Source organism: Sorghum bicolor, chromosome 5 (assembly GCF_000003195.3).
Source record: "Sorghum bicolor cultivar BTx623 chromosome 5, Sorghum_bicolor_NCBIv3, whole genome shotgun sequence".
NCBI lineage: Eukaryota > Viridiplantae > Streptophyta > Magnoliopsida > Poales > Poaceae > Sorghum > Sorghum bicolor.
In genome coordinates this window covers 70,468,234-70,480,969 of record NC_012874.2, presented here as the reverse complement: position 1 = coordinate 70,480,969, position 12,736 = coordinate 70,468,234, and the positions used below count along the sequence as shown (strand labels likewise).

The window sequence follows — 12,736 nt, the reverse complement described above, 5'->3', positions numbered from 1 at the left end:
AAAACTTTTATAACCACCGTACTCATTGTCATGAGTGGCCTTGGACTTCTTATGGAATAATGACAAATGATTGTTGATGTTTTAAATGCTATTCATTATTCATGTTATTAGTTTCATGTGATTAATTGGGGCAATCACTAAACTTGTTGATACAAATGCAAGATTTTTGACTCATTAAAAACTAATTGCAGTAAACCAGTGTCAACCTTTTGAGTAGAGATCGTTGCCTTATTATGTAATCAAGGGACAGCTTGTGTAGTATTACATCAGCTCACACACATTCTAGGATGTTCAATATTTCTCTCTCCCCTCGCACACGCACACACAAATACACGATCAAAGTATAAGATGCTGCTTCCTTGTGCGACACATATCGATCTGTTACCAAGTCAAGCATTCGTAGATTACAAAAACAACGATTCACCACAATAAATTAGTTTGCGAGTTTTATATAAGAGTACAGAGTAATATTACAACTGATCGAACAAAATTACAAATGGGTTACAAATGGTGTGCCATGGAGGGTCCTCCACTTTATTATTAGAGCAACCATAACTGAACAATAAACAGACCATCACTGTAACTGTAATAGCATAACCGAACTTCACAGCAGTACATAGAAACATCTATGACAAATAACAGTGCCATGGGATGACAGACAACTGTTTATTTTGCAAACTAGAAAGCAGGGAATAATATATATAAGATTCCAATCTCCATTCCATGCGAAGGGGGCGATCGCTGGCAGAAATGCATTTCGACTATTCAATAAGTGATGAAGGTGTGATCAATGGCTACCTGCAGTTCCTCTGTGCTATATTTCAAATCATCTAACAAGAATCCGTTTATTGTTTTCTCATCTTTTTCTCCCAGTTTCTCCTCTCTGAGATGCACACCTTTGAGATTGCCAAGTGTGTTAACTCCAAACAGACCTTCGAAGGTTTGATACCTCATCTCAATAATCTCAAGTGCTGGCATTGCGTTGTCACAGAAGCCCAGCTTTGGAACACGAGGTGCAAAGAACCGAAGAAGCTTAAGGCTTTTGAATCCTTTTGGAACAAAGATCTCCCCATCAGATTGTGATTTATTCTTCTCGAGGACATTCACTATATCATTATCCTGCTTGGCTCCACTAAATGAAAATGTGAGAGAATACAGCAGCGGCATGCTGGAGAGGAGATCCAAAGTACCTGTCCTGAGAACTGTGACAGATAGGGTTAACTTGTTCAGTGTGTGTAGTTTCTGGAGCCAATTTGGGGTTTCTTCTAACTTTCCTGAAAGCTCAAGTGCAACGAGATATCTTGGAGCTGCGGACATTTTGTCTAGTGATTCGATAAATTCAGAATCTAAATCGTTGATTGCCAGAGTCTGCAGACCACAGCTGCAAAGGTACTCAATAGAAGATAATAGTTGTTCGAAGATTTGAATTTTATCTGGACCCTCTATACTCAGCTTGTAAATACTCAGCTTCTTTAGCTCCGTCAACAAATAAAAGCTTTCTACAGCTGTTGTTTTGTTGATCTCGATCCCAGAAAGTATGCGCAGTGCTTTCATCCCATTACCCTCGTTATCTTGCAAACGCAGTGCTTTCATTCCATCGTCCTCTTTATCTTGCAACTGTTGCTTCTTACGTTTTTCTTCAGGCAGCCTTAACCCTTTCCGTGGGTTTTTGTTTTTACTCCCACCAAGTATGCTAGTGATCCGTTTTAGTTTCCTTACATTTTCAGGAAGCTCTTCAACATCTGTTTCCCTTATGTCAAGTGTTTCTAAAAACTCAAGTTTCCCAATTCTCGGTGGAATTTCAGTAATAGCTGTTCCTCGGAGGCTCAAATACTTCAGTATAAGCATTTTACAAATGTGATTCATATGTTTGTCTCTAACTCCCTTCAGTCCTTGAAAATCCAGGACTTGTATTAATCTGTTATTAAATTCTTGAAAACGCAGCTGATTAATGTTCCCAAAAGCGGTCAGCGACCGCACTTGAGACAGATTGAAGCCTTTTGTTGAATCTCCAGGCTTAGAACTACTGCTCTGCATGGACAGTCGACGAACTTTACCACTCGGTGCTGGCATCATCCAGTGCCCACCAATCACCGTAATAAAATTCTCTTCTCTTGCTTTGGATGCAATATAGTCAAGAACCATGTCATGTACTTGAAAGGTTTTTAGCTTTCCGTTGCTGCTGTGATCCACAGGACGTATTAACTTCCTTCTTAAAAGCTGATTAAAGTATGTCTCTGCAAGTTCCTCCTCTGTCAGCCCATACTTCTTAGTAACAAAACCTTCAGCTATCCATCGCCGGGTTACACACTTCCTACTAGTTTTACAACCCTTTGGAAACATGGCTAAGTACAATAAGCAGGTCTTGAGATCTCCATGCAGATCATTGTAGCAACAATCAAGAATCCTTTTAACTCCTTCCAGAGTAAGAGAATTTACTTGTTTGTCAAACACCTCAGTAACGGAAGTCTCTCGTGCTGGCAATCTTTTGCAAAGCTTATCCCAATACTTCGTCGGTTTGTTTTGGTTGCAGGCCACAAGACCAGCCATGGTGACTATGGCCAAAGGCTGGCCCCCACACCTTCTCCATAATTCTCCATGGTGTATTATTTCCTTGTCGCTGTGTTTCTGGTTTTGCTTGGATAAATTATTGGCATCACCATCATTGCGGCATTTCGATTCAGAAACACTCTGCTTGAATAACATCTCGGCATCTTCATCACAGAGAAAATCAATTGAAAAGATATGATCTTTTTCACTCTGGTAGCAGGCTGCACCAACAGAACGAAGTCTTGAAGTAACTATTATTCTGCTGCTTCTATTATTATCTGGCAAACAACGTGATATTTGCTTCCATGTTTCTGCCGACCATATGTCATCAACTAAGATGATATACCTGGCAAACAGGGACAAGAGAAATCTCATATGAGACAAAAAAACAAGATTCCAAAAGTGGCATATATTTTAGGACAGATTGTACAGATTGTTTACTGATGTAATCTTGAGTAGTGAGATGACTTTGGATGACGTAGCATATATTACATAGCGTTAGTTTTTTTTTCTTGATTTCATATGAGTGTAAATACGATAGCAAAATGATTAACGTTAGGACCAAGAAGAAGTGACTGCTAGAGAACGCCCGCATGGCTGCCTTGAGCTCAGGTACCAAGGAGTACATAATAACATGATATCCTACTGCAAACCTAAGGTTAATATGTGTGCTTGTGGTTCGATTTGTAATGAGTGATTGTCAACGAGATTTGTGCTTTGGATTGACTTGTTGAAGTAACTGTGGCATGAGTTGGGTTGTGTGTAATGTGTCTCTTGTCTTGTGGTTGTGGAGCTCGGAAATGGTGGTCGGCGGCGAAGGTGAAGGTCAAGCGGGTCCATGCTGATGGACTGGGAGCGACGAAGGATGGATGTCGAGGCTTGGATGGAGAGACTGGAGAAGCCAGGTGACTGACTATGGGTGCTGACACCTAGGGTCATCAACAAGTACATGGGAGATGTACTATGTTAACCAAGTCAAGACGATGGAAGTCAAGCGAAGGCGCAGGAGGACTTGATGGACAGGTGGCCAAGGACAATGGTGACATGTGTTGAGCGGTTTTGTGGTTTGGACCTCAAAACTCGGGTGCAGTTCCGGCGGTAACCAGAGGCAGCACGTGGTGTCATCATGAGGCTTGCATCGAGGCAAAACTAGGTCATAAATGGGCATGTGTCTATCGGATTACCAAAACTTTGAGTTGGACCAGAAAACACCTTCGGTTAGGTGGTTCGCTCCAAATATCTAAGGGGCAAGTTGGGAATGTGTGTCTATATAAATAAGTGGAGGATTCCCTAATCGTCCTTATCTCTTTAGTGCATTGTTTGGCTAAACAGCCGTTTAGACCGTTTAAACGATGTATAAACGCTACACAGTGGTACACTGTTTCTGCTTAATCATTTGTTTAGACTGTCTAATTGTCCATTGAGCCCATTTAGTGGACTGTTTAGCATGTATAATGGCTAAATGAAAGGTGACCGGCTATTTACCATTTAACATCTAGGAAAACATTGCTTTAGTGAGTCTTTTTTACCCTTGCTAGGTTTTCCCCTCCCTCTAGATTGTTGTAGGAGATCAAAAGATGAAGTAGCTACTGCAAATCCTTCATCTATGTTCTATGAACCTTTTGAAAGTGGGAAGATAGGCCCTTACCTCTCGTTCTCCTCTAGGATTTGAAATCCTTCTTGTTGTTGTTCTTCATCCTTTGCTTTCCCTATATCTTGTTTTGCATCAACTTTTTGTTTGAAGTGGTTTTGGGTCATTTAGCTGATCTAAGATGAGCTAGGACGTGTGTTGATCACTTCTACCAAGTGAATTTCTCTGAATCCACATGAGCTCATAGCTCGAGGCAATTTTGTCTTTTGGGGGAAGAAAAACCAAGTTCATCATGAAATGTCAAATTCTTGTGATTCGACTAAGTCTTAGGCGATGATTTCTTAGGGATAGCCCACCAATAACCTTTGTGACCATCAGGTAAAATATTGGTGACAACTGGTTTTTTATTTAGCCAAGATATGATCAAGTTTCAGGCTTTTTGGGCATTGTTTGTGTGCACTGGTCGTCTCCTTGGGGGCACCGGATCTTGCACTAGACATGACCGGTGCTTAGGGTTCCTTGTGTTCGTGCTATGTTTCTGCACATAGGCATCCAATATGCACCGGTCATGCGCACCGGATATAACACTGATTATGTACAGTGTGTTGAGGTGGTGTGAACAGACCCTGACCTAAGCTCATCTCATTCAGCGAAAGAGCATTGGAGACTGTAGAAACATATAGTAGAGGGCAAATACACCGTACACCCGATAGGGGGGAGTGGCCTTTCATTATATAGCCAGGAAGGCTAAGGTACAAGTTGTGTACGATTACAACACTATATATCACGTATACTATGAGTCAGCTATACATATCAAATATATATCTATGTATATCTCTAATACCCGCCCTTAGTCGTAGCAGCAGAGTCTCGGATGCAAAGACTAGTCCTAAAGTCAGTAAAGAGCTATACAGGTAAGCCTTTGGTCATGATGTCCGCAAACTGGTGTGACGATGGGACATGGAGCACTCGGACCTGACCCAGAGCAACCTTATCATGGACAAAGTGAATGCCAATCTCAATATGCCTCATGCGGCGATGATGAACAGGATCCCTGGTCATGTATACTGCGCTGACATTATCACAGTAAACAATCATCATCGAAGTGAGCGGGGTGTGGAGCTCCTGGAGCAACTGACGAAGTCAACATGTCTCTACAACAGCGTGTGCCACAACCCTGTATTCTGCCTCGGCGCCGGAGAGAGAGACACTGGTCTACCATTTAGAATACCAAGACACCAAGTTGTCACCAAGATAGACACAGTAACTCAAGGTCGAGCATCGAGAATCTGGACAACCAGCCCGGTCAGCATCCGAGTAGGTGGTGAGACTATCAACCGGTCCAGCACTAAGATGAAGACCAGTAGATTGTGTGCCCTCGACATAATGAAGAATCCTCTTAAGCAATGCGAGATGAGGTTCCCTCGGGTCATGCATAAACAGACAGACTTGCTGAACAACATAGGCAGTGTCAGGACGAGTCAGTGTCAAGTACTGGAGAGCACCGGTGAGACAGCAGTAGTGTGTCGGATCAGCGACAGGAGATCCATCGGTGGCAGAAAGCTTCATGCGGGCATCAACTAGAGTGGTTGTAGAGTGACATTCGGACATGACAGCACGCTGACTGATAGACCCCCAACCAATCTCTATTGGATCACTCAGGGGCTTAGGGGCTATACCCATCGGGCATGCTCGTGCGCACCATCTAATCAAAAGTTGTGCAGAGCCTAAGCTCACTCACTACCTCCACCCTAGACTCAAGGACTCTGCAATACCCCTAGCCCCTGAACAACATAAGCTTGTGCCTGGCCAATGCTCGACCCAAACCCGAGCTAGTGGCTAGGCCAATGGCCAACACCTTAAGCATTGGCTGGTAGCCGAGCATTCATGGCTCGAGGGCTCCAACCCAAACAATAGGCAAAGAGAGCTATCAACCAATCCTTCAACAGAGTCATGTAGATGTCATGACACAATTGGGAAAACTGCACCACTAGCTACAAGGGCCTGGGGCTCCTAGGCCTACTTGTTAGCCCCTGAGCCAGGGAATCTTCACTGTCATGGAAGCCTTAAGAAGGCTCACTAGGTACAGACCAGTCTAGTGGGGACAATCCCTATCGGTCAAGCGCTAGGGCACCAAAAACGTCAGCAGAGCTCCCCAAAATCCACGACAACATTGAGGTCCATCCATGTTGCAACATCACCCTCCTAGGTCTCGGTGCATGAAGGGTATATACTATAGCTCTCAAACCGCCTTGTACTCAACCTTCCTAGAATATAAGGGCAAGTTCATCGGCTGCCATAGAAGGGGGCTTCTTTCGCTTTCAGTCATTTGCTAGGAAGCAGAGCACTAGAGCTCGATAGAAGAATAGCTCAATAGAGAGGAACACCCCACCAGCAACTGAGAAAGAGATAGGAGCATTTCCCTTAATTGCTGGGGATAAACCTCACCACCCATGAGTCGTAGGTTAGCACCAAACAATCCCCAGCCAAACTCTCATTGTACTTCATTGTAAACCCCCAGTTTGGGTGCTCTTGAATGCAAATAACTACTAACTGCTGGACGTAGGGTCTCGAAAGCCTAAACCAGGATACATTGTCTTGTCTTCTCTCATGTTCTTAAGTACCCAAGCCACCGAAGAACCACACTCCTAACATCCAATGAACAACATGCATGGCATGGTAATGAACCAATGACAAAAGTGCAGTTTGAAGAAATTGATAATCTAGAATCAAAATTCAATGGGATCAAAGCTGCATAATCAACAAATGCTCTATACGACTAAAGTGCGACTATGAGGACACACCACCTAGTGCAGAACATCTACCCAATAGCAAAATGCAGAAGTGATGGCAGTAAAACCAAACTGGACGCTACCAGTTGATAACTATTACAAGGCGAACTTCACAAGGACATAATAGAAGCATGATGCCTATATAGGGTAATGAAGTCATTCATCATCATTGACGATGTGGTACTCAAGCACAACACCTTTATGGTCCTTTAATTGTGTATTGGTCCTAAACATGGCAAATGGTTACTAATTGACATCCAGAAAAGGATCTATGTGTTGGTGTTTGGTGACCAACAACCTATCGTAGGGTTACCAGGGATAGAGTTTGGTGGGCTTTGGCGTATACAGAACTCGACGATAAATGTGTAGGCAATAATTTATACTAGTTTAGGCCACTAGTATAGCGTAATACCTTACATCCAGTTCAACTTGATGCCTTTGTGTTGGATTGTTGTGTATGAGATGTTGTGCAATCTGCTGATCTATGGAGCCCTACCGTCCTTATATAGTCTAGGAAGCAAGTCTCCTATTCAATTACAATGTTGGAGTCCTAGTAGGATTACGTCTTTCCTTGCAGGGTACTTGGGGACTATGTCCCACATAGCAAACTTAGAAGCCCACGGAATTGGTTGTCCTAGATCTGGAATCACTAAGGCCTTGTTTAGTTCCCAAAAAAATTTATAAATTTTTTCAGATTTCCCGTCACATCGAATCTTTAGATGCATACATGAAGTATTAAATATAGATAAAAATAAAAACTAATTGTACAGTTTAGTCGGAATTGACGAGACGAATCTTTCGAGCTTAGTTAGTCCATGATTGGACAATATTTGTCAAATACAAACGAAAGTGCTACAGTGTCGATTTTCCAAAAAAATTTGGAACTAAACAAGACCTAAGGTGAATGACGAATGTGTGAATAGTGAAATGCATTTGTGCAAGTTACTCTTTGAGCTGTTAATAGGCAGAACGAGTGGCACCCATGCCATAGTATAGGACATGGATGGGTTCACCCATCATGGGGCATGCTATAAACTCGTTTCCCATAGTGGGGAGCTCATACTTTCACCAAATTAAATCATCCATTTTTCTGGTTTCCACATAGAGCGTGCTCTCTAATACAAAGAACTATTCTCTGTTGGACATAGGGCCTCGAAAGCCTAAACCAGGATACATTGTCATGTCTTCTGTCGTGTTGTTGAGTACCCGATCCACCAAAGACCCAGACTCATGACATCCGACGAACACCATGCATGCCATGGTGATGAACTGATGACACTTAAAACACTATCACTGTCTGGTTCTAGAAATTTCAGTTCAAAGAAATTGCAGGGGAAACATCTAATGTGATTGCAGGTGACAGCGCACGAGAAACTATAAGGCAAAGGAATAATAGAAATGAAACTATAATGGAATGGAACAATAAAAATGGAACTATGAAATGGATGATGCTAGATTATTTGTGACTCTTGTGAGACAAAGATTTTAAGTGTACCTCTTTTCCTGCAGGTGCTCCTTTACCGTTGTTGCTGAAGTCAATTTGGACCGCCCAGAATTGTCATGCTGTGTTGTCGGTGTGTGCCTTCGGCAGAGTTGTAAAGCTCGTTTGAATTGGCCTGGAATGCATTTCTCTGTATTCCTTCTCTCAGTGTTTTCATAACTGTCTTGCTGATTGTAATCTGGGATGATTTGACTCAGAATATCACGGAAAACGGCTTCTTCATCATAGTTCTGAGACACAGTGACCCAAGCCCGGCAGTCAAAATCTTTCATAACTTTATTGAACAGCGCCATGGCAATCGTGGTCTTTCCCACACCCCCAAATCCAACAATGGATGCGACAGTTCGGTCCTTTACAGCTTTGTTCTCGACCCACTTCTCAAGTTCCTCCATGACAGTCCTCGTTCCGACAGGCTCCTTCATAGTCATCTCACGCCTTGGGAGCTGATCCTCAGCAATTTCGTCGTACCCAGGGACATCATCAGACGAGTCATTGCTTTCTCTGCCTTTTGGGCTCTCCACTCCGTATCTCATGCGTCGGTCCGCGATTAGTTGAGCCCGGACCTTGAGCTCTGCAATATTGGAAGCAATTTCATGGCGAGGCCAGCACGTCCAGAGGTCATAAAGCAGTGCGGCCAGCCATGGGCAGCAGCACTTGCCAGAAAAGTTTGAATCCTTGGGGAGGCGATGGGCAAAGTCATCTATGCAGTCCTCACAGTCATAGGCCATGTCACGGATCTGCTTCATCCAGTCCTTCTTCCGATTATCGTGGTCATCCTGGGTGAGGTCAAGAAGGAAGGCCTTCATGCTGGCGAGCTCATCGTTGATGTACTGGATGTCACCACGTACGCCCCTTATCAGAGCATATTCCTGGGCAAGAAGACTGCCCAGCTTGCCCACAAGACTGTTGATGGTTGATTCTGAAGCACCTACCACAAGATCCATCTTCGTGCTATCTTGGTTCTTCAACAGAAGATTGGAATTATCTGCCCATTGCAAGAAAGCATTGAGTTCAGTCTCTGTTTAATTTTGCTACCTGGTATACCTATATAGAATGATTATGTACTAGTAGGTTATTAGAATTAATTTCCGGTTGTTTTCGGTGTGATGGATCGGAAGTTGCGGATAATATAAGAGCGTTATTATTTGTTGTCTCTTGGAGACGGAGAGGAGCAAGCGAGACTATGGTTTTGGGGAGAGAAGGACATGATGGATGAGGCATGCATCCGACTCACCTTTCTCACAGGGGAAGCCTGTGTTTCATCATTGAGGTTGGAATGGAACATCAAAACCATGGAGTAGTAATAAGCACCTACAACAGACCAACAATATAATCCGTTTGCAATATCATTCTGGTGAATGCATGAATGAAAAATAGTGTGCGTAGTATATACGACGCAAGCAATTTTGCTCAGTCAGTCAAGCACAAAAGTTAAGATCTAGCTTAATTAGTGTCATGAGATGGCATTGTATTCCAATCGTTCGACAATAGAAAATAGACCACATATACATATATATATATATATTGCACTGAAATATATAGGGAAGAGGGGAGATTAATTAGCAATGCAAATTCCAAGTGAGTTACCTTATTAGCTTGCTCAGGTACTGTACGCTCTGTAATGGATGGTTCGTTTGGTTCACCGGGCAAGAACATGGGCGACGACCATGTTGTTAGCTGGGTCGTCAGCTGCCATTGGCATTGCGAGGAAAGAAGCCGTTGTTGTCAGATCGGCATAGGAGCAGCCGAGGACGAGAGATGGGGGCAAGAGGGGAGACCTTCCTTGGGTTTGCGGATCAGACTGGGAACCTGCTCCTTTGCATAATCAATTAGCCATCGGAGTGGAGTCCATCTTCAAAGGGGGATAACAAGGCCCGAGGAGGAGGAGGTGCTAACCAGCGCAATCCTTAACCTTGTTTAGTTCCAAAAAATTTTGCAAAATAAAAATAGTACCACTTTCGTTTATATTTGATAAACATTATCCAATCATGTACTAACGAGACTCAAAAGATTCGTCTCGTCAATTCCGACCAAACTGTGCAATTAGTTTTTATTTTTGTCTATATTTAATACCTCATGCATGCGTCTAAAGATTTGATGTGACGGGGAATCTGAAAAATTTTGCAAAATTTTTGGGAACTAAACAAGGCCAAAACTAAGTAATTGGTCTCCATGGCCTTGTTTAGATTGAGGATGAAAATTTTTTTGGCGTCACATCAGATGTGTTGGAAGAATGTCGGGAAGGATTTTTAGAAACTAATAAAAAAATAAATTACATAGCTCGTCAGGAAACTACAAGACAAATCTATTAAGCATAATTAATCTATCATTAGCATATGTGGGTTACTGTAGCACTTAAGGCTAATCATAGAGTAACTAGGCTTAAAAGATTCGTCTCGCGATTTTTTCAACCAAACTGTGTATAATTAGTTTATTTTTTTATATATATTTAATATTTTATTTATGTCTCCAAAGATTCGATAGGATGGATGAAAATTTTTTGAGTAAATAAAGTGATGATAGAAACTGGTTTGCCCACGGACCCTGAAAGGAGATGGAAGCAGGGCACGAGTTGACAATATTTATCTGCAGTATATAGCAGTCGAGAAAACATGTACTATATGTATGTAGATCTCGAAGCATGCATGTGTACTTATTATCATAGAGATGCTTGCCAGCTGTACTAGCTACTCAAGTTAAAAGTTTTCTTAGACTAGGGACGGCATCAACGCGAGTCTGGTTTCCCGAAAATTTTTGGTTTTGACTATTGTGGTATTTTTTATTTGTATTTGATAAATATTGTTTAATCATAGATTATCTAGCTTTAAAAAATTCGTCTTGTAAATTACAGATAAAGTGTACATTTAGTTTTTATTTTTTTCTCTATTTAATACTTTATGTATGTGTCCAAAAATTTAATGTAACAAGAAATTTTAAAAAAATGGTTTTTGAGAGAAACTAACCTCATGACTTATTTAGATGTGAAAATTTTTTGGATTTCGCTACTGTAGCACTTTCGTTTGTTTATGATAAATATTGTCCAAATCATAGACTAACTAGGGTCAAAAGATTCGTCTCACAATTTACAGTCAAACTGTGTGATTAGTTTTTGTTATCGTCTATATTTAATGCTTCATGCATATGCCGCAAGATTCGATGTGACAAAGAAATTTAAAAACTTTTTGAATTTCGGATGAACTAAACAAAGCCTCACTATGATCGGAACGAGTGGGCCATGGCGGTGAGGGCCCCTAAAATTTAAGGGCTGGGACCATGGGAGACTGCTGAGCAACATACACAAGCGGACGAGGCGACGACCATGACCGACGACCCTACCACTAAGGCCTTGTTGTGGATACGATAGTATTTTTTTGTTTGTTTGTGACAAATATTATTCAGTTAAAAGATCATCTCACAAATTATAAGTATAATTAGTTAATTTTATCTATATTAAATGCTTTATGTATGTACCGTAAAATTTAATGTGATGAAAAAACTTAAATTTTTTTGAATTTTGGAATGAGGTAAACAAGGCCTAAGCAGGCAACCATCCGATCCGACCGCAGTACGGTGCTATTGTCCAATGCTGGGACAACACGTTCGTACTTTTGCATCTTAGGCCTTGTTTAATTTCCAAAAAAAATTTGCCACAGATTTTAGATTCTCCATCCCATCGAGTCTTACGGTTATAGTTTTCCAAATAGGCCACCCGGCACGGCACATGCACGGGCACGACATGACACGGCACGGGCACGGCAGCGCGCCGTGCCGTGCCTGATAGTGCCAACGTGCCGTAGTGATGGCCCACGCATGGCACTATCAAGGAGAAACTGTGTCGTGCCGTGTCAACAGGCCCGATGGCACTGCAGTGCCCATGCCGGCCTAGGTACAGCCACATGTTTCACAAAGTACTCCATCAGAATCAGAATTAAGTCAACAAGAAGATTATGAAATCTAAATTGCCAGAAAAGAACCAGAGAAAGAAAACCAAAGAAAACACACAAGCTAAGAAAATAGAAATATATTGAGAGCATGTGCAATGGCTGCCTCATTAAAACCTGCTAGGTAAAACTCACCCTTTTGAGAAACCCTAGTCATGAAAAAGAGTACAGCCTAGCTTCATGAAAGTTCAATGTTCTTACATTGTCCAAGTTCTCATATTACAAACCCAAGTTGAAGCCAAAATAAAGATTAAACATGAAGACTATGACTAAGGCTGGTTCCGTAGCATCTCGTCCTCATCATCCATGGTGGTGGCGCTGGCCTCCGCCGTGTCTTCAGAGACATTACGCCCAGCCCGGA

At 42.1% G+C, this 12,736-nt stretch overlaps 1 protein-coding gene across 1 annotated transcript; it reads right to left on the bottom strand.

Annotated features, from left to right (window-relative positions):
- Positions 405-10,317, bottom strand: LOC8085997 (disease resistance protein RPP13). The gene is made up of 4 exons (XM_002449957.2): positions 10,022-10,317; positions 9,669-9,745; positions 8,429-9,419; positions 405-2,896 (listed from the first exon to the last, which is right to left on the bottom strand). Exons 3-4 carry the CDS (start codon positions 9,376-9,378, stop codon positions 766-768), a joined length of 3,081 nt encoding a protein of 1,026 aa, XP_002450002.2. The 5' UTR covers positions 9,379-9,419; positions 9,669-9,745; positions 10,022-10,317; the 3' UTR covers positions 405-765.